We start from the raw sequence: 23,350 nt of genomic DNA, 5'->3' as shown, positions 1-23,350 counted from the left end.
AGTATAAACTGTCTTGAAAAACAGCAATCATCTCCCATAAATTCCCTTAAATAATGCAGAGATCTATGTGGTGTTGCAGGACACGTTAACATCGACTAGACAACCAGTGAATATCTGTTGAAAGGCTTCTGGATTTTTTTCTGTTATTAATTTACAGCAGATTTACAGGACTTAATGTATTGATTTTATTGCACTGACAGTTGTTTTTGCAGTTTAAGGAGTCATGAATACTCACACGAGAGTTTGTGTGTTTGTATGGATGAAATGACAACTGCGCCGCTTTTTTTGCTTGAATTATATGTAGTTTGCTGTTGGTGCTACTCTTTATAGACTTTTTTCTCCCCTGTTTCTGTGGCTTGAGACACACAAAACATCCTAGCAGGAGAGTTTTCCTGGAAAAGACCTGCCCAACACGGCTTGATTTAGATCAAGAAACAGAAAAGCCTTCATCAGCTGGCCTCATGTTGTGCAACAGTAGCAGGTTGCAAAAGCGGTATTGTGTTGATTCATAAGTGTTGTAGGTTTACTTAAAAGGCAGCTTTGTGACCCATTATGCACTACAGTGCACAATGTAATCTATATTTAACGGTGGCAATTTGAGTCACAGTAGTTGTTAACTTAAACAGCATGATAAAACATAATATCCTCAAACTTTTTGGGGGTTTAGGGGAACTTCCCGACCACATAATGTACAGCAGGGCGTAAAACAACCTCAGCTTTGGCACACTCCTGCTCGCTACTCCACAAAATGCAAGCACAAGCATTAGTTTAAATACTTGACGGAGGAAAGTTAACATAGGGTTTATAGTCTTATTCATTAGGAGTGCGTGAGCTCGTGTGATATTGTGGTTGTATAATTTACGCATTCGTTCTCCGCGTTTGAATGTGGCGTTTTCCGAACAGCAGCGTGATGGATGGCAAAAACAGACTTCTCTCTGTGTCAAGGAGCTGATTTACAGACGACAGCAGTGTTGAGTTTGCGACAACAACTGTGACCGTTCCTCCAAAGACCCACACACACTTAATACTAGACAAATATGTGGCTAAGCATGCGAGCTATGGTTGACACATTTCGCAGAGCAGTTGCTGCGCTCGCTGCCAGGTGGAATGTCTCACTGTGTTATCAGACAACACCTGATATACATTTCCAAACGGGTTTTTGCTTTTAATCTGATAAAGAAGTCTTCAACATGTACCTTTTGGCAAGTTCAGATGGATATCAGGATGATGAGTGTCAACAGAGCGACTGAATCGACGGTAGTGAAACCTTTCGGAAAGGCAAACGGATGGATTATTCTGTTTGGAAGAACAATATCAGGGGAGATATGATATTTAGCAAGCAGTGTGTTGCATATGCAGAAACAAAAAAAAACTGGGGGGAGGAGTGGGGCAGTTGTGGGAGCACGGTATTCCCTAAAAACACTGGAGGCCAAGTGAAATTGAGCCTAATTCCCTGGAATGCCGCTTCCGTCTGGACATGTCGATAAAAATAAAGCTTATTGTGATAGTGGGGGTTCAGCCCCCAGGTAGAGTAATGAAAAGAAAACTGGCAGAGCTCCCAATGGGAAAAGCTCACCTTCCACCCTGATATTCAGATGCAACAAGGGAAGTGTGTGTGTGAAATATTCTGCTGACAAATTGCGCGCTTGTATGCATGCACGGTTGTTCAGAATGTTAAGCTGCGCGCAAACATGCACTTATCCAGTGTCACTGGAAGGAAAAGGCCACGGAGCGAAAGTAAATGAGGGGGTCTGGAACCACAACAGGTATTTAAGAGAGTGCGCAGGTGTGTGCGGTGGTTAAAGGTGACAGGGGTTGAATTCTGAGAGGGAAGCGACGCTGACTCACCGCGTCGCCTCCGAAGCGACGCACATTGTATGAAAATGTGGAAAACGCTGACCACGGAGTAGAAGCTGGCCATAAGCTGCAGGACCAGGCAGGTGTTAAGTTAGCTGTAAAAGCGAGGGATGTAGAACAGGCAGCCACGAAAGCCAGCAAGCAAGCAAGACATTCAGACAGCTGCACAGGTCACTCTGGCTGGAAGCTTTTACGAGCCGGCTCAGGTGTGCATCTCTGAAGGGTCTTTACAAGCTCGAGGATGCATTTAATGAGACTGTCTGGGTCTGACGTACGTACATGCAGCTTCACACATATGCACACAAACACATGAAAGAATAATAGCTGTTGAAGTCACATCATACAGTTCTTAATCTGTCATCAGAACCCGATTTCCTCACGTGCAGAATGAAAACCGACAGTGTCCCACTTTAACTGGTGTTTTCACATTTATGAGAAATCTACACCCTTCTTCTTAATTGTGACATTAGAATAAAGCTGTCGGCCAAAATATGTTGCAGTGCTTTTGTTTTCTTCACAAAAAAGGTCATTTTAAGTTTCCAGTTTCTGGCTGGCTTTTTATTTAAGGTGCAGACATGAGAATTAAATCTGTTTTTATCAGCGTCTAACTCTCACCAAGAAAACAAATAAACATATTTCCTGAAGATTTGATTTATTTTTTTCAGTTATATACAACAAAGAGCCCTAAATGTGACATAGCAGGTCCCCAGCATGACAAATAGGAAAATATATAAGGATTAAACAAAATCATTTCGTCTGAAACTGTTACAAGTACGCTGACGAAGTGCAAAATTTGGAGATCATGAAAGATAAAATGGGATACAGCTGGTTTATGTTTATTTGCATGTGAATGAAAATGACACTCCTCCTACCTGGGGCTAAGTCTAAGTAAAACAGCACTGTATGAAAAGCACAGAGTCAGGATTAGGTTAAATCCATCCACACTATGGTATGAAAATATTAAAAGGGTTTAAAATCCGTATCACAATGAAATGAAAGTTTCTCCACCACAAGTGGCTTAAGATCCATCTTTGATGAATTCAGCTGATGATAAATGCCATGTATTGCTTTGTATGTGATGTGGCTCCAATATTTACGCGTTACTTAAAGAGCCCACATTGTGCATTTTGGGTTTCTGCTTCTCCTTTGTGTGTTATATTGCTGCTCTTTTTGTGCATGTTGCAGCTCTGCAAATGAACAAAGCCTAGAGTCCACATCAAAGGAAGTTATTCTCTCCCACAAAAAACACGCCTCTTTACCTGCCTAAAACGCCTCGTTTGAAGTTCAGGCTTTTGGTCTGTTGCTTATTTACATCATCATGTAACACATTTGCATAACTCTTGCCTAGCGGCAAGTTGGTAAAGCTCTTGGACAAAGAATGAGCAGCTCACAGCCCAGTAATACAGTCACGAACAAAAGTTTACATACACATGTAAAGGCCATGAAGAACATGGCAGTTTTAAGTTTTCAGTGGCTCCTACAATTCTTTACAGTTTTCTGTGATTTAATCATTGAAACACATGAATCAAACAAAAATTCAATCAAGCATTTAGGATCTTTCACAGAGTTATTATTGGTCTTCTGGAAGTACGACAAAATCTGCTTGGTTGTAAAATAGAATAGAATAAAACTTTATTGATCCCTTCAGTATAAAACCTCAGGGAAATTGTTATAATAGGAAAAACAACACAACACCAACACAAAATCAGTAAAACAGTTCTGAAATGTGGTTAAATGTCCCTCGGCCATTTTTACCTCAATTAGATGCTTCTGGTTGTATTTTTGGCCACTCCTCTTGATAGAATTGTTGCAGTTCAACTAAATCGTTGGCCTTCTGACACAGACTTGTTCTTGTCCAGTCTGGACTTTGGTCAGGCCAGTCTAAAACATTATTTGTAGCCTGATTTATCCATTTCTTTACCACTTTCGATGTGTGTTAGGGATCATTGTCTTGTTGGAACACCTAGCTGTGTCCAAGACCCATCCTTCTGACTGATCATTTTAAGTTTTCTTGAAAAATGTGAAGGTAATCCTAGTTCTTCATTTTTCTATTTATTTTGTGTGAAGCACTAGTTTCATTGGCAACAAAACAGCCTCAGAGCATGATACTACCACCACCATGCTTGATGGTAGGTTTTGGGGTCACTGTGCCCAAATTGCTGAATTTATGTTTCATCTTACCACAGAACTGTCCTTCAGAAAGCCTTTTCTTTGTCCATGGGATCAGCAGCAAACTTTAGTGAAGCATTAAGGTGTTGCTTCTAGAGAAACAGCTTCCTTCTTGCATGGCAGCCTCTCAGCCCATAGAGATGTAAATTGTTGACCTTGGAGGTTAACAACACAACGTTAGCTAATCTTAGTAATGTATATTCAGAATAAGTACAAAAAAATCGTAAAAAAAAAAAAAAAGCACCACATGACAATTTTAGGTTTTCTCAAAAAAATCCAGAATACTGACTAATAAAAGGTTGATGTAACATGTAAATGTATTCAGTGGAATGCATCAGAATTCACTGTGTTCCAGCCGAAGGACTGACTGACTCTGTATCCTATGGTCTGCGGTCGCTGTCTCTTCGCGCTCGCCACCATCTAAGGACACGCTAACATTTCCACAACATAACGGTAACAATTCAACAGTCAGCGGCTGATGCTAAGCAGACAGGCGGGGTGTATGGGAATGCAGGCTTTCTGTATGTTTGTACTGCTGCAGCTGGGCTCGGCCACAGGTATGCACGGGGCTGTGAGGTGGAATACTCTGAATGGGCGGAGGTCAGTGCCATCTGCGGCCGGCCTGTGAGCTCCACCGTGGGAGAAACGCTGAGGGATAGACAAGGCAGCGAGCAGTGTGGCAAAAAGATGTCAAGATAAATAGACAGAAGGAGAGAGTGAGTGGAATCCTTGCGGTAGACCGAGGCTGAAGGAACAGCTGTGAGGGATGTAGCACAGCTTTAACTTCACTGAGATTAAACAGAACTTTAAAGAAAATTACGTTGTTTTTTTTTTTTCTTTACCTTGTTAGCATGTCCATATGGTGTTTTTTAATATGCTGGAAAACATACCATGAGCAAGACAGGCAGTCAACACCTGCACTGAGTAGGTCTGCTTTGGAAACTGTAGCGCACCAACGACACACAAATTCAGACTCTGTGGCTTTCATAAGAACCAAACCTGAGAATCAATCTTGACTACTTGCAAAGTGAGACTTTCTTCTTCAGGATTGGTTTCTGGTTTTGACATGTTTGACAGAAACACTTAAATATAACAACTTGCCATCGAGTAGCATTGAGTAGTTTTGCATCGAAATGGTGTGTTCAAGGTCCAGTCAGTTGGTGCTGAGTGTAGAAAGAGGCGAAGACGTAGATGTTAGACATAGATGTTCACATTCAATATTTTCATGCAAAAAAAAAAATCTAAAGATTAGATTACGATACAAAGAGGTGAGTTTTATAGGTTTAATCAATAACCACAGAGGAACTTTAATGAGTGACTTTTGGTTTTGACGATAAAACCGCCAAAACTGGCATTTGTACATTTGCTGTGGATGTACAATCAAATCGTAAGATCAGGAATTTGCTTTAACTTACTTTTCAACTTTATAAAATAACTCTTAGTCCATACTACGCTCTGAAAATAACAATTTGCATCAATATTTGAGACAACTGCCAATGAAATTAAGTTTACCCAAGGACTGGAGTTATGTGAATTAACATTTCCTTTCCAATCCAAATTAAGTTTAATCACCAAACATCTGTAATTCAGAAAGTGAAGATACGTGAGGGGACTTGAAATCCTGAACTCAAGGTGAAGAAACATTCCATTATCAGGCCAATTTGATGAAGTTACTTTAGTGTGAATTTTAAACCAACTAACAGTTTACATTACACACAGTTTTAAGTTGATGCAATTTGATGAAACAGCTTTTACAGCGTGAGTGTTGCTAATAGTCAAAGCTACAGTTTGCCTTCAGTCAACACTGCATCTCATGAGGGATTAAAGCTTTGATTGCTTTACCAGCAGTAGTCCGCACATCACTGACTTTAAAAAAAAACGTCTTCTTCATTCATGTTGATTCATATATCATCTAAACCGTAGCACTCCTCCACCAGAGCTCTCTAATCCATATTAAAGAAGCTGTTCTCTTCTGGCTGTCTAACTGTCACAGTGTTCATCAGTCTCCGTCTTTCACCTCTCAGGTATAAAAGTCAGTGCACACATGTGTAACTTTCCATCTTTTGTGGGGGGTGGGGCGTATGTGGTGGGGGTATCCATATGGCCCCTTAATTAAAACCAGATGTCGGCAGTTAAAAAAAAAAAAAAAAACAGAATAAGAAAAATGAAAGCATGCACTGCGCCGAGACGTACATAGACAGTCACCTGGATAACAACATGTGATTATACAAATAAACTTTGGTTTTTTCTGGGAATCACAAGCGAACGGCACTAACAGACAATACGAGGCTGAGCAGAGGAACGCTTGATTGGTTCATGACAGCACAGGAGCTTAAAAGTGGAGGAAAATATGTCATTTAAATGTCGCAGTGAAGTTTTGGGAGGACTGATCTAAACTTATTAAAATCTTGTTACAGCTAAACGTTACAGCAAAGCCTGTAAGAGAATTTTTTCTGATGACACGCGTCACAACTCTGCTTTGAATTAACTCCCTACAAATGAACTATTCAGGTCCATATATTTCTGAGGTAAAACACTAATGGCTACAAGTCAGCATTAACTCACTCCAAAGCGCTTGAGTTGATCAAACTCCACAGTAGGCCGTGCTAACCACCGCTGAAAAGTCATAACCACAGTGGTTATTGTAGGGCTGGTGTTAGCCATATTGTAGCTCAACACCTTCTAATGACTGGGAGCCTATTGCAGCCCACTTTAGATGTGAAACGTGATACCGCTGTTCACACCACAAACCAACAGGTCTTCGGGGACTTTTCAAAAGGTGTCTTGTAATTGATTCCCACTGAACGTGTTGGCCTTAACTGACTAAGTAGTTGGATTTGTTGAAAGATGAATGCAGGAGGATGGTTGAGGCGAGAGACTTCCAGCGTTTCTGGCACGGAATGGATTTTGCGTTAAGAAAGCAAGTTTGGCTTCTGCACTTACCTCTGTTATATTTAACAATTTGTCATGTCCTTTGTTTTGTTTTTCTTCATTTCTACTATCTCTACCTTTTAAATCCTTTTTTATTTTTTATAATAAGGCAAAGATTCAGGGGTCTTTTGCATTCCAGCGAGCCCATGAAGCCCTCTCACCTGGTTGTTGTTATGCATGCTTTTTGTGTGTGGTACAGCTGCCGTCCTGACCAGGGGGCCGATAGCTTGGACTTTCAAGATAACTGTCATTTGTAGTTCTTTTTTGGACTGCAGCAGGGAGGGGGGGGATATAGTTGGATTCTGGAGTTAAGTGCTTCTTCATGATGCTGCGTTCAGGTCGGCTGTGTTTTTGATTATGTGCAAAGCTGCTTCACCTCTCTGCGAAATGACCTGCTTTTGTCAGAGGGCTGTGTAAACACCTGAGCCCTCATATATGAATATCATCGTTGACTTTTCCGAGCGCAGGCATGAGAGGAAATATCAACAGAACCTGAAGGTCACGTGAGAGGGTTTGCTAGTTCAAGGTCACAGGGGAGCCTTCATTATTTTGGCACATATGCAGAATATTTGACCTGTAATACTTTGTCCTTCAGTCTTGAAATTCTGAAATAACACCAAGTAGAACATCTGGCTCGGTCACAATCCCTTCGGTGGGGTTTTCCCTGCCCCCGCCCCTATCTCTGGTTTCTGGGATACCTCGGACAGGTGCACATTCAGGTGGAGCACTGCTCAAAGATCCTCTCTGTTGCTGCTTACTGACAGTCGCATATCTCAGAATATCATTGCCCCTGTATTGTGCGGTGCGGTTTGTACACCTGCATTTCATCTTTCTTTCTTTTTTTTTTTTAAGTGTGAAGTCTTGGTCTCTCTGGGTCTTTGGTGAGTAACTTCAAAGCGAACGTACATATTTCATCTTTAACTCCCTTCTAAGTTGTTTTTTTGTGAGGCCAAATCCGAAAGGTTTCACATTCCAAGCTAAACTTCCCAAGACAAATTCATTAGCGGTGCCACGCAGTAAAGTCATCAAAATATTTTCGTAGTGAAAGTCGTGAAGTAAACATAATCGTTAACCGTACGTAAGAGGTGATTTAAACAGGTTCACTGAACATTATGATGGAAATAATTTCTGTAATATATTGCAGTCAAGCTTCCTGAATGCACCACCGAAGTTTCCCATATTTAAAACAGGAAAGGTTGTAGGTCTGGTTATGCAGCCAGAAGTTATGAGTTTCTGGCCTACGCCGCTGGTACGGATTGTTTTTCCAGTCCCCCGTCTTTGCAAAATGAGGTACCGCTTCTTCTCGAAAGTAACGATTTACCAACATGCCGCACCACTCCAAAGCCCATCGACGTTCTGCCAAGCGTGACTCTTTCATTACGCCTGACAGGAGGAAAAGGAAACAGGAACGGATTGTGCCAGGATGGTTTCTTGCCTGTGTCTGGAGACCTCTCTTGCATGTCATGTGTGCTTCTGCGCAATTGGCAGTTGGTAAAGCCGGCCCGAGGTTAGGGGTGCCAAAGTAAATTGCGACGGCTTTTCTTATTTTGTGGCCTGGTTCTACCACACCGCTTGTGTTGCCCTGGTCGCCGCTCGGCTTCAGCCATTACCGCTCAAGAAACAGGAGTAGAGGACAGGAAGTGTGGTTTCCTCTGGTTTTACAGCACCATGTCAGGCCTTGGGTCCTACACAGCCCCGCTAGCCACTGAACTGTTACATACACTCGCAGGAATTTGCTTTTATTAAAAATGACTGCAGCGTCAAGCATTCATTGTATGACTGTTTCTGTGTTTTGCAACAGCTTATGTCACTGTACGCTCTTTCGCCGTCCAGAACACTTCATATAGTTTAACGGTCAACCTGCCACGACTAGAATGTGAATACGGACACTATTACACAAATTAAGCCTCCGTGCCATGAAAACCAGATCTAGTCCCGAGCTCTACCATCGCGCTAGTGAGGTGTTTTATTGGCCTGTGGGTGCGGCCGCCGAGTGGCATCTTTCATCAGAGTGTGCCCACACTCTACGCCAATGTGAGTTTATTTGGTTTGATACGTGGTGTGCTGCCCATATTTTCACAGGTGCCTGTGTTGTTGAACCAAGAGCCTGATTCCTGCTTTCCCTGGCAAACACAAGGGCTTGGTTGTCCAGAACTTCCTCTGGTGAATTGAGGAGGGGGGAAAGGAAGGGTGCACTTCTTACTCCGTTGGGAAGCGTTTTCTTTCAAAATCTCCCCAGCCTATCTCCTATAATTGAATATTCAGACCTGAAATGTATATCTTTAAATAGAAAGATTGAGATCAGTTCTGTGACACTGCTCCTTACAGTGAACTCAGTTTGAACACAGTTTGACACCAGTTATTAATAGTATTAAGTCTGCAACCGACATGATTTTACTGGTCCAGTGACTGAAATAATGTCAGGACTGTGAAAAAGCAATAGACAAAGCACCCTGGATTAAGTCATTTGCTCTTTTTACGATTTTTCACATTACATCAACATATTTAAGTGCAAATATCCATGTTAGACTTCGACTGGTAGGTGAATAATGGTTCAGGAGCAGTGTTTAGCTTTGATGGGTCTCTGGGTGGAAAGCGTCCGAGCAGAACCACGTCCTGGTGAGCGGTCACACCAGGTGTTCGACCAAAGGCTTTCTGGAGGGGAGCTGAAAACAGGTTGCTGCCTGTGGGGAGCTTCTTTTTAATGACCCTGTGAAACTGGTGATGATAGTGGGGTTGAGTCAGTCGCATGCACATGAGTGATGGACTTATTTTTCCAAGTCGGTTTTTTTTTGTAGTTTAGTTGGTCAGTCAGTCAGTCTACCCCTTTGTTCTGAAGCATTTATACAATACTGGATAGATTTCCATGAAATGTGGTACAGATGTCAGTGATTCCCAGTGAGTTTTTATGTGGAGGAGAAGGGTTTCTGCTTATCCAGTGAAAAATCTCAATACATATAAGTTTAATCCCAGGCAATACATCTGAATGACATTTGGTGGTTCCTGTATTTTTCCTCTTTTTTTTTTGAGGAAGATTTTTGCTTTTGATTGAAACAACTAAAGTATGGCTAGCCACAAAATTAAATTTCAATTAATTTGAAAAACACTTAATAGCTATAAGAAAATTGTTCAATGGAATGTTTGATAGTTCCACTTAAATGCATAAGACCCACATACAAATGAAAATAGAAGATTAAACTGATAAGGACTTAATGATGGAGCCCCTTCATCCATCCCTGTGGCTTCTGTGCAGGTCTCCCAAGGTACGCTAGCCTGTGACCTTCTGGACGCCTTGTCACCCCACAGAGTGGAGGCTGTGGCTGGTGGGGACGAGTGTTCACTCTTGTGAAATTAGCTCTTTGCTTTAAGAACACCAATGATCTGATGTCCCCACTACCTCTTTTTAAACAATGCATTCCTGCTCCAAGGATTGACGGACTTGATGTCAGGATGTGCATCTTGATACCTGCTTTGGGCCAACCACTAAACATCAAGTCCACACATATAGAACATTTTTGCTTTGGAAAGCACCTTGTAGAACCTGTTTCTCATTCACCCATTTACACACACATCAGTGATGGCAGACTTTCATGCAAGGGATCGAACCACCAACCTGACGATTGGTGGACGATCCACTCTACCACTTGAGTCATGGCCGCTCCTGTGGCTGCCTCTGAGGCTCGCCCTCGGTGCATCTCCACCTTATTTGCTTTCTTTTTTTAGGAGCATGCTAACACCCCATAAACCAATCACATAACTGTGATCACAGTGAGTATTATACCTGCTAAAAGTCAGCATGGTAACATTGATAGTACCGTCTTAGCTACACTGCACATCTGTGTTTTTGTAGCAAACCTTGATCGCCTTATCGTCTTACATGTACTTATTAATTGGTTTTATATTGATATGAGGGTAACTTGTTACTGTACATGTCTGGAAACCCAGAAAAATAAATTGGCTAGTTAGTTTTTTGTCTGGTCAAGCAATGGTCAGCGGTGCACCCACGAAAGTCTGCTTAACTCTGGTCAAAGGTCAACAAATTTGAACTTTTAACACATCAACAGAGTCCCTGCAATAAAAAGAAGCCACACCAAAGCAATTTTTCTGCAATAACGCCGACATGCTTTTACCCTTGTTCATTCTCTGCTCAAATACTTTGTATACTTTCAAGTGCAACAGGTCAGATGAAGGTCTTCAAACTTTTAGGTTTCCAAAAAAGGGATTTAATTCACTTTTAAAGCATTCTATTCAAGCACGGCATTGCCTGAGGACTTGCCTGAGGAAGAGCTTTTGGAATAAGATGTCGCCTTTGAAGACAATGCTTAAAAGAGAACTGACTCATTTATTTGGAGCATAAAAGTGTGCGGACCTTTTTCTGACCTGTAGTGATGTTTTGTCTGTTTTTGATTGGATGTGAACTCATTTGGGACCTCTGATACAAACAAGTGCAAGACCATGAATGCCTGTGATTAGAAACTGACCAAACAAGCCTTGAATGATTTGTCCTTTTCTGTATCAGTGCCTCATCTGCTAAACATTGTGGGTGGGCAAAGAGAAAATCACACTGTCCTTTTGCTGAAATGTCACGTTGTAGAGGAACCAGCAGCACACTGAAAACATAACCATAACACCTAATAGAGGACGTAGCACCAGCTTGACACTCCCTAATAACTGTCACAGTGCGCTAATGATACCACACGCAGTTGGCACGGACACGACCGCGGCGGTATTAAAGTTAAACCATATGCACAGATACACAGGCCACAAACGTACAGTAAAAAAAAAAAAAAAAGAAATCACCCATCGGACACAACAGTATAACAGCCGGAGCCAGCCAGAAGCACATTCACAGCTACACGCTCTCAGAAAGAGCAGCATAAAAATTGTGTCCATATGCACAATAAACCAAAACAGGCAACACAGCTGGGACAAAGAATGTAACCGGCTTAGCTGTAACGGCTGCGTGGATAGAACTGGACTTAGTAGTTTTTTTTTTTTTAATAGTCCAGTTGTGTCTCAGGAAAACTATCCTTCAGGTTTGAAAAGTTACATCACGGTTAGTCATGTAGCACCGAGGACATCACTCATCTCGGAAAATATGTCAGTGGAGTTTAGATAATGTCCAGTGGGCTACTTCAAGTCCGGTGCAGGAGAAAAGTAACTGGCAGGCTGATCCATCTACTCGCTGTCTCATGGGGAAGTAATGCAGGTCAGGGCCCAACTTTAAAAACACAAGTATGAACTTTTTCCTTTTCTCATGGCACCGTAATGTGACAAACTTAAATAATGTGCTTTGTTTAGCAGTTATTTAAGCTTGATTTAAAGCAGAGAAGCTTCGACAATGGAGATTCTGACAGCTTTACCAAAACACATTTGATGTTTTATTTTCCGTTGCTAGAGAACAATTAAAATAGTTGTTATTCCTAAAATTTGTTGTTAGTTTAAGCTCCAATTGCTGCGCCTTGGCCCGTCGGTCACCACGTGCCTGCTCCACGGCAACAGACTGTTTACCATGTCTTGGAGTGTGATAATTTGAAACAACCTCTAACCTCTCGACCTTAAACACATGAAACAATGTGAAATCTTCCTCCAGACAAAGGTTATTGTTCTTCTTAATTCAATCTTGTTCGTTGGCCAACCATGACAAAGAGGATGAGCCCTGAAGCTCTCCTCGCACCGCCTCTCCACTCGTCCAACTGTCACGAACATGAATTCACACATTTCCCAACAGTGTGGAGTTTGGGAATAGAAAATGGATTTAAGAACTTCCAGAAAAGAAGGGGGATGTCTACTTCACTGGGTGGTTGTGTTGGTCTGTAGACGCTGGAGCGTGACAGCAAACGTCCTGGTGGACTGTGCAGCCAGACATCATCTGTCTGGACTCATCACTGTCTTAGTTATCTCTGGAGGGAAAGTCCCCGAAACCATCAAAACCACACAGGTCAGCGTCTGGCACATTTTATGGGCAACCTTAACCGCTGCCCATTTCCCCATCTCATTCCCATCTTGTCATGTGGTATTCTTCATGTCATTCCCTGATCACTTTCCTTTCCTCTCTCGACCCCCCCCTTTTTTCTTTTTCTCCCCCTCCTCTAACCCTTCTTGCCCTCTCTTGTTTTGACCCCTTCCCCCGGCTGTGTCTCTCTGTCTGTCCTCACAGATAAGTAGGCATCCCTCACCTTTCACATAACATCACATGGTAGCAATCAGAGTGGGCTTTGGCAGACAAATTAGGGCAGTTAATGTAGACCGGAGATCAGTGCAGAGGCGGGGAAGCTGGTGCTAAATGCCAACAGATGGGGCCTGAAGTGGATCAGCTCAGCCTGACGCAGTGTGTTACAGTACAGCCTCGGGTGTAGAGCTGAGAGAGGGCCTGAGCCTGGAGGACAGAGGAGCATTCTTACTAAATCTAGACCTTTATGAGTGAGAAATGGACGACTCGTGAGCATGAAAAGCTGTAGAGACAAAAGTTGACAACTTTCAAGCTACAAAAATGATGGACACTTGTTCCTGATTAACAAATCTATCTGAGATTTAATTCTGCCCAGAACCAGATTTTTGTTTGTTTGTTTCTGAACCACAAGCAGATTCTGGATGTTTTGGCTCCTGTTACTCACTGTAGGCTCATTTTTCACTGCAACATAAAGTCCTGCACCACTTTGGAAACACAACCATGGCTAGAAGTAGAGAGAGCTCAAAAGTGACCTCTGTGCACTATGACACCGTTATAATGTCTATGAAAAAAACAAAACTGTAATTAACTCTAAATATTTGTCACATGACTCACCACTGAATCACTACCGGCTTCATGGTAGTGCACAGAATTTATTTTTTTAAATTTTTTTTGCAGAATCTCTTGAATAAAAATGCTTTATTTTTGGCATTTTTTTGAATAAGCCACATCAAATCACGTGATTTTGATGAAATAATGGAACAACATGTCAGATGTGGAGTCCAAGAACCAACAGAAAGTTAAAAAAGTGACAATTCTTTCTGTGTTTGCAGTTTCCGGTGTTGATAATTGTTGTAATGTTGGCAATTTTTTGGAAAACATGCCTTTCAAACCTGCCGGCGGGTTTTGGGGTTAAAAATATTTCGTGGAGAACATTCCTCCGTGGCTCTCCAGCACTCGGCAACAATGTTTATCCCTTTTCATTTATAAGTATCCCCAAAAAATGAGTCATGTTTATTTTAAATGCAGCTTGCCCCCTAGTTCACCACTGAATTATGCATATTTCATGAAATGTTTGGCTGAGACGACTGATGCAACTCAAAGCCAATTCAGTATGGTTACTCTTCAAATGGCACATTTTCACCAATAGGTCTTTCATCGCCTGTAAGATATGAATGAGTAATGCTCATTGAATTCTATTAATTCATAGTGCATTGTTCCTATGAAATGTTGCAGCTAATCCGATTTGATTGAGTATACGTCCTGCAAAGGTGACTCATTCACTTGACCTGGATCTAACAGTCAGATCAGGCAAATCCACTATTTCTGTCTTCTCCTGTTATCATGTCCAACTAAACTGTCTTTTAGGGAGTGTGAGGAGAATAATCTTCTCAGACTTTATCAAAATTAAAGCCAAGACGCTCTCTGATTTCTGTATCCAGCCTTTATCCCAAACCAAAATGCCTGCCCCCGGGGTCTGATCCTGCAGGATCCCACCACAATCAGATGAAGCATTCTGAGCCAAGCAAAACACTGCAACACAGCGACTGTTCTTTTCATACGTGATTAAATGTGCTTGTGTCCACATCGAGGAAAAAAGTACAATAATTACTCGGTCCTGAAGCCAGGTTTGTAAACCTTAAAGCAATGCTACCAAAACGTGCTTTAATAAGTGAGACAACTCACAAAAGGGGCTTATGCAAAATGTACTAGTGTAATTTCTGTTTGTCCATCTGCACACAATCCGCTTTTTGTGATCACCTTAATACACGGGCAGCACACACACACACACAAACACACACACACATTCCTCTTATGTTACAGGCTTTGAAGAGGCAGACTCATCCCCATTTTCAACAGTACCCAATCAAACACAAAGCTGAGGGGCGGATTAGGAGCAAGCTTGTGCTGCACAATGCTCCTATCAGGGACCACACTGGTTTTAAATTACCCCCCTATTCCTCACTCATTTTCAATCACTCACTAGCCCAATAAAGTTTGTTTCTCCAATAAAAAAGACAAAAAAGAGAACACTGAATCCCGGTTTTGTGCAACAGCAGCCCCCTACAATCCTTGACACTGTCTGTTTGTGTCTGGAAAATTGTTCCGCAAGTATCATGGATGTGATTTTGGCCCATTTTGTGGGCTCAAAGATCGGATGGGTTGAAAGCGAGAAGAAGACATTTCCTTTTGGAATGGATGAAATGTGCTTTTTTCTTTTTTTTTTTTTAAAGTAAATGGAAAAATGGAAAGATGGAAAGATGAAGAGATTGAAGGATGACAGATGTGCGAGCAGAGGTGTGGTCATTGTCACGCATGTTGTCAGTTCCAGAGGGAGTGGTGTCTCTTCAGACGACAGCTGGTTTCACTCAGAAAAAAAAAAAAAAAGACATGCTGCAGAGAGAGAGAGAGAGAAAAAGAGATCAGACCTTCACCACTGAATATTTATGATCTTGGTCCACACAGATTTCTCGCCACATTTTTTGCGGTTTTCAGGGGGGTTAGTACTTGGTGACCCACACACACTTACGGCCTCACAGACAAGCATACATGAGTGTTCACAGATACACTCTCTGTGAGGGGAGAGACGTGAAGGTGGAGGTGGTGGGGGGGGAGAGAGAGAAGGAATAAAAAGGGGAAATAAGTCACAGAGATCATTAGAATTGGAAAGTCGTGAATGTGACGAAAAGTAAAAGAAGTAGGGAAAGGAGAAGATTTAGGAAACAGACCTACGCGCACATAGAGAGACCCCATGCTGGAAAATGCCGTTGTTGAGCTTTGAAGCACAGTGGTAATGAGGCTCCATTTAAAGCCAATGAAGCCGCTTTGGCAGCTTATGAAAGCACGATTGGTAAGCCCCCCTCGTCTGCCGCTGGGTGTGTGTGCTGCTGTGGGTGTGTGTGTGTGTGTCGGTAGGATCGGCAGGGGGAAGAATGGACAGTATTTGGCCTGATCTGTGCTGGTCTTTCTCTCTAAGCAGCACCTCTCTCCCGAACCCAGCAGCTCTGTTTGCAAAACTTTTCACTATAGCAGTAATTGATATGGAGACGTAGGAGAGGCCGTCAGCTCTTCATGCAAACGATCTGTATAATGAATGTATTTAATAATGTGGACCAGGAAGAGAAAAATGTTTGTTGGCAGAGATGGAAGAACAACAGCCACACGTGTTGCATGATGTTGGTGACAATGAGGAAAAGTGGAATTTAAAAAGTGTACAACAATTAATGCAATTTGTAGAGACAACTGTGACAGTAGGTAAGCTGGCATATTGGAATATATAGTGTAGAAGAGGCCAGTTAAGGGATGTGAAAGTGGCCTGCTGGCTAAAAAGGACACACTGTGCACACTTCTATCAGGGTTTCAGGTCAGAACATCTGTAGGCTGAGGCATAGAGAAATAGAAAGAAAACTTTAAATGTCTGAGAACTTACTGTGCAGCAAAAAAGTCATTATTTGCTACTTGATTTAATCCAATATCTCAATCCTGTGACAATGAATAGTGTTAAGGGTAAAAGAGCGATGCAGATAATCCAGATACTAGAACATTTACTGTAATATTTCAATCTCAGCTGTGTAAAAGTTGCGTTCGTCCACCGTGCAAAAAGTATCGTTTTCACCCCCCCCTCCAAAAAAAAGGCTGTAAAATCGGGAGATGTTTTGTTGGGGCTGTTCTTGCATTGGGACTCGTCCCCCTAGCAACCTAGAAAACAACTGGAGCTTTGTGTTTAGCGTTCACACGGGTGTATTTTAGCCGCCCAAGCTATGATCTTTTCCTAAACCTAACCAAGTAGATGCGTAGCGTAAACAAAAGCCGGAACACAGAAGAAAAAAAAAAAAAAGTAAACAGCGACTTAACATGCAAACAGGATTCAAACTCCATTCTCCCAGGAGAAAATTCAGTTATCAATGCTGAAGTTTATATCAGCGAGTCTTGCCACTCAGCGACCATTTTGGTATTGCCACTGGGCAGTTATTTAAGCTATTATTATATATTACTGTTATTATTATATAGTACATACATATTAAATATTATTATTATGGGTTAACAAAACCGGTCTCCATTAAAAGTTTGCCCCAAAATACGGTTTAAAGAGGTGATATTTCTTTTACAACCAACCAATTACCGTAATTTTTGGACTATTGAGCGCACCTGATTATAAGCCACACCCACTAACTTTAAAAAGAAAAAAAAATTGTACATATATAGACTGTACTTGTCTATAAGCCGCAGGTGTCCACGTTGTTACATGAGATATAACAAAAAAAGATGTTACACAGAAAGATTTTTTTAACTTTCAATTAAATACATGCTGGTAACATACACAAATACGTACCGCAAATGTTTTTTTCTGAACAGTGCCTGTAATATGACTGGTTAAAAATATTAAAAATACAGTTGGAAAGTCACTGATCGCTATCTTCATCTTCCTCCTGTGCACTAAAACCACTACAGTCGTCTTCTTCGGTGTGGGAATTGAACAGCCTCAGAATTATTCCGTCACACACTTCCTTAGTTTCTATTTTGTTGTCGCTCTCAGTGTCACTTTGGTCTCGAGGCAAATTCGTAAAACTCGTGAAAATCCATAAATCAGCTGCATCATTGTTTAAGCCGCAGTGTTCAAAGTGTGTGAAAAAAAGTAGCCGCTTATAGTCTGGAAATTACGGTAGTTGGATGTTTCCTGGTTTGGCTGTTACAAGCAGATGATTGGATGTTTGTGGGGCGGGACACGTGTCAATCATCTGAATAATCTCACAAATTTCTATTCTTTCAGTTACAACATCTGTGTTTATGCCATCACCCCTCTAACCTCCTCATGTGGACTTTATTGCGCTTTCACGGGTCACGCAACACGAATGCACGCCAATGGAAAAGAATGAGCAAAAACATGCACCATATACGCAAGCATCTTCCAATTTTACAGCTTTTTATTGTGAAATCAATACGTTTTGTGCAAGACTGGAATCTCACAGGACCATAAATCTGGATTTTCAATGTCCACTTGGTTGCAGGCAGTTTGAAGTGTTTGGGTGTAATGGGAACTGTTCACGAATGGTGAAGTGATGGGAGGCCAGGATGTCCAGGAAGGATGTGCTTGATGCAGAGACACATGTCAGTGTGTGTGTGTGTGTGTCTATATGTGTGTGTGTGTGTCTATATGTGTGTGTGTGTGTGTCAGCTAAACTCTATTCTCAGAGCCTTGATGGAGATGCCTGGGGAGAGTGATGATAAATGGTTGCTTTCCTGTAATTTACCTTCAGGAGAATGGATGGAGCTGGCCTGTTTGGTTAGAGGGTGGGGAGATGAGGAAAGAGGAGACTGTAGGTGAGAGCGAGGCAAAAGGGGGGAGGAGAAAAAAAAGAGAGGGAGAGAGAACGAGAGCACGGAGTTTCCTGCTTTGGGCCTGACTTGGGAGTTGGGTTTCCTCCAAGGTGAGGTACACATTAAAGTGTGTGTGTGTGTGCCTCATTGTTTATTTACAAAGCTTTAGCTCTTGCTGTGTTCTTAGAGGAGGGGAGCCGCTCTACCCAATACTCTCCCCTCCGAGTTCCCCGTCCAGCCCCCGTGAGTGGAAACATACCAGAGCTGTGCCCACTCTATGTGAGCATACTTTCCAATGGGAAACACACACACACACATATCAATTTTATATCATTTCCGCAGCTCAGGCTAATGGCAGCTATTAAAGAGAAAGATGATCAACACAACACACAGTTCATTAACTAATAATTTATTTTTTTTACCATTTAGATTAAAAAGTCAGTGGTTCATTGCCTCGGAGGAAAATGTACAAGGAAGACTTTGATATAACAGAAGTGAAAAGCAGGACTGAGGGAAGAATCCCTTTGTTCCCAAAGAAAGGTAGCTGGACTTTTTTTTTCTTCTTCTTGCGTGGTGAGTGAACCATTATTCCCAAGACGTTAATGTAACAGAACGTGGTGGGCTGTTGTGTCAGTTTCCATCTGTGCCTCTATGGGAAAAGCAGAGGGTCCAATCAGTCACTTTTTTTTTTTTTTCTACTCGATTCACCTCAAAGTCATTTACAATTGGCCAGTTGTTGTCTGGAAACAACATAAAAAAAAAAGAAAAAGAAAAAAGGAATACATTCTGTGTAATATCTGAACCACATCTTCTGGTCGTGATCACAAAAGCATATGTTCCTGGTTTTCTACATCCATATAACATCCATAATCATCTGGTTTTGTACATCCATACATGTGAGTCCGTCCCGGGCCGAGTGACGCTTTACAAAACATAACTGGCAGCGGCAGTTCAATACATATTTACAACATTAAAAATGCATCAAGACTTATTAAACAAGCCAAATGTGTGGATGAAAAAAAAAAAGAAAGAAAAATGGGAGTTCGACCAGGAAAATGATGATTATTCCTCGTAGACTGCTCTGACTCCTCTGCACAAACAGCTGTAAAACTGACAAACTTTGTTCCACCCGCCGTCCCGAGTACACTTCTCTCACCCTTCGGTTCATGTGCATATCACTTGTTTCCTATTAATTAAACACACAAACTCACACGCATACACCTGTGAATACTATAAATGCGGTGAAATAAGGGGAGGAGGAGGGAACAAAGTAAAGCCAGTTATATGGCCTCAGTTCCACTGCCAAGCTGCTGGGCTTGTTAATGTAAAACAACAGGACGGCGCTCCCTATGAGGCTCGCTAAATAGCTTTCACGAGAGCTACACTTCCACCCCCCTCAAACTAAATTTGGCGGATTCTAACCCCCTTATCTTAACTCCAACATTCAGGGTGGGCACTTAAGAAAACAGAGGGCCAGTAGAAAGACTTTTGGGTTGTTTCTACTTGGAAAGAAAGTTCAGGACGCTGCAGCTCCTCCGCAAGCGTGCAGAGCGCCGGACAGGCCTTGCGTAATTCGACCATCCGTCTTAATGCGTCATGCCACACTCGCATACCGAAGGGTGAGGAGACTGGTGCTACTGTGACACCACCTGTCTGGCGGACAGCCGACGCACAAATAATTGACTGTTTGGTTCTGCATTTCTGTGAAATTCCATCAGCGGGGATGTTAAACTTCCATGCTTGTCTTGTTCTTCTTTGCTTTTTTTTGTCACACACCAGATCTCATTTTGGTTACCAGTTGTTGTTTTGTTTTTTTTGGATTGGAAAATTTACAATAAAAAATGATGTGACAGGCTTAAGAATCACAATCATCTGAACAACATCTAGTTAAAACTCAACCGTCATGCCATCCACGTTCGTAATCCTGATAACCGCTCACAGTCGGGACGTTACACCTGCATGAGCGTGTTCTTCGCAGTTGGACTTACATTCTCAGGAGAAAATAAGAACTACAGTGCAGTACTATGCAGCGCAGAGGAGCCCGGCGGCCTCGTTCTGTGCTGTCGCTTATCTAAGACACTAAATACACAACATGCAAAATGGGTTAAAAAAAGCGAGTTTGGGGAGGGTGGTGGCTGACGTGGAGACGAGAGCAGAGGAGAGACACTTCTGGAGGGATGACAAACCAAACATACCGCCGCAGCCAAAGGAGCGTAACCACGAGCTAGCATGAGATGCCTGTAGGCACACTGACTGCTCCGCTGGCCTAATGTGCCCCTCAAAACTGTGTGTTTATCTTGTACTCTATTTAAATAAATTGTAACGTCCTTTACAAAATGAAATAACAGCAAAAGGCAGATAAAAAGCTTGAGAGCGACCAGACGGGTCTCTCTGTGGTTTTCGTCGGTCCTGACTTTCATAGTCTCTTAATTGAATTTAAAAACTGACTATGCTTATTTGGCAAAAGATGACAGGGTTATGCGTTGGGGTGGGCAAGTGGTGGAAGATGACTTGGGAAGTTTTCCTTTGGATCTTGATGCTCATATTGGTTTCGTTCTCTCTCTGCTCACTGTACGGTTTTGATGGACCAGCAAAAACCACAAACATGCAAACATAACAAAGCACATGAGGAATGAAATATGATCCTCTCATGTCATAATACAATCAGTGAGCACTAAAAACGTTCCAGCCTCATTCATTTTGTCATAATATACTAGAGAAAAACACAGCTATGTTGTTTATCCGGCTTGTTTTTTTTTTTTGTTTTTGTTTTTTTTTTTCTTTTCGTTTTACTGCATGAAAAGGAACTCTTGTTTCAATCTCTTATTTTTGGCAAACTAAAGTCTGCCAGTCTTCAGACACAAATGTTCAGACATTAAAAGACAAAAAAAAAAGACATTGGCCACACAGCAACATCTGGAAGACCAGGACCCAGCGAAAGACATTATCCATAAAGCGAAAAATTCTCCTCGGAAATGTTGATATTGTTCTGAAATTCCAGCCATTTGTCCACACCGCTTCATCTTTCTTCCACGAAAAGTGACAAGCAATGAGTCATGATGGTGATGCATGACTTTATAAACCACTCATGAGACGGACTGGTGGTGAAGAGGCACAGCCCCGGAGGCCTGGAATGTGACTCACACATGCCAATAGGATTTGTTCTGCTTAGAATGAAACAAAAGGATATATCTGAAAAAAGGATACGGCTGGGATATGGATGGATGAGATATCAAGTAGCCACACGAAGAATACAAACTCTATTATGAGCAGTGGCATCACATACTTGTAGATAGAAGAGCCTACGTGAGCAGTTTATTGTAGAGGGCAGCAGCAGAGGTGGTGCGACAGAGGTTTGCTGTGGAAAACGTCCCTGCAAAGGGAGCCCTTGGTTCCTCACAGGACAAGAGTTTTTTTTCTTACAGTCCAATGAAGTTACTGCAAAGACCTGGAGCAAGTAGGCCCATTTCATGTGAACATTTGAACAGCTAATGTTGAAAGGTTTGTCAGGTGGTCCAGCTTGTGCTGATCGAAGCGGAGTTTGTTTCAATAACGAAACCGGAAGTGTCCGAGCTGAAGGTGTGCAGCTTGTCTGAAATCAGTCAGTCTCTGAAGTGACGAGCGCTGTGGAATAAAAATCCTCAGAGAAGTGTAAGGTGTGAGCTCTGGTCGTCTTATGTGGGAGGACAGAAACAACAACAGACAGTCTTGACAGGAGGACACTGGAGGTTGCGGGGGTTGCAGTTTGGGGAGGACAAGTGGACATTTCCGCTGTCGTCGTCGAGTGAGGGAATGGCGCCTGCTTTTGTCTACAATTCAAACCCTTTTTAATGGTCCCTTTTTAAGGCAAACCAATTGGACAAAAAGACAAGTGGCATTACAAAGACAAAACTCAAAAAATAAAATGGAAAATAATTATACAATATACACAAAACGTGGTCCTTAAAACAGGTAGGGTACATGCAGTCTTTGTAATGTGCAGTGTTCCCACGATGGACGAGGAGAAAGGTTTCATGGGCAGGAGAACAGTCAGGGTTCATGAAGGTGTGCGATGGAGGGAGAGGTAGGGGTGGACGCTGCTTCCCCATCATGCTTTGCTGCACTTCCCCTTCTTCTCTTTGCGCTGGAACTTCCTCAGACGTCTCGTCCAAACGTCCCTCCACTGGATCACCAGGCTGTTCTTATCAGCCACCAAGCCTATGCGCTCCGCCCCCGGACTGGTGGCTCCGCCTCCGGGCCCGACTCCTGGACCTGCCCCCGTGCCCGTTCCGCCTTCGCTGCCGCCCATCACCAAGAACCGCTTGCTCATCTGGATCTTGGGACATTTGCAGGCGAGGTCCTTCATGTGTACCCACAGGATGTTGTCGCCTCGCTTTAGGGGTTCGCCGCGGCTCTTGTACACGGACACCACGCTAACCGAGAACTTGGCCCAGTCGCCCACCGTCTCCATGTCCAGGACGTTCACTTGGACCGCTGAGAAAACAGAAATGCATTCAGGTCAATACTCCCAACATTGTACATGCATTACTCACGATCATCAAATGTACTCTCTTACCATAATCTTTCTTGCAGTATTTCTTCATGTTGATCTTCAAGTTGCCCTTCACTGGTTTACAATAGGACTCACAATCTGCAAAAAAAAAACAAGGAGAACCATTATTTAAAGTCCTTGAAATTGCTGCAATGTAAAGTTAGTGTGACAAAACACTAAACTGTTATGTAGTGCGAAAATACCAATAAACACACTCAACGGCATCACCATAAATCACATGGACTCCTTTCTGCACATGGAGGCAGGCAAAGGTTTTTACATATTACATATGCATTGAAGCTGCATCTGCTTTTTAGATTAGAGATTCTAATGTTGCTTTGTAACTCAGTTGTGAACACGCTCACAGTTGC

The 23,350-nt window shown here is 42.3% G+C and overlaps 1 protein-coding gene across 1 annotated transcript in view; it reads right to left on the bottom strand.

The window, feature by feature from the left end:
* Positions 1-18,841: 18,841 nt before the first annotated feature.
* The window catches only part of ntn2 (netrin 2), a 43,866-nt gene continuing 39,357 nt past the window's right edge, over positions 18,842-23,350 (bottom strand). The window contains exons 6-7 of the mRNA XM_008297805.1: positions 23,004-23,078; positions 18,842-22,921 (exon numbers count right to left, since the gene is read on the bottom strand). Of these exons, the coding sequence (XP_008296027.1) occupies positions 22,536-22,921; positions 23,004-23,078 (461 nt within the window). The 3' untranslated portion in view covers positions 18,842-22,535. The remainder of the gene's footprint in view (positions 22,922-23,003; positions 23,079-23,350) is intronic.

The sequence above is a fragment of the Stegastes partitus genome, unplaced genomic scaffold (assembly GCF_000690725.1).
Source record: "Stegastes partitus isolate 25-593 unplaced genomic scaffold, Stegastes_partitus-1.0.2 Scaffold1250, whole genome shotgun sequence".
Classification (NCBI taxonomy): Eukaryota; Metazoa; Chordata; class Actinopteri; family Pomacentridae; genus Stegastes; species Stegastes partitus.
This window is presented reverse-complemented; position numbering and strand designations above follow the sequence as displayed.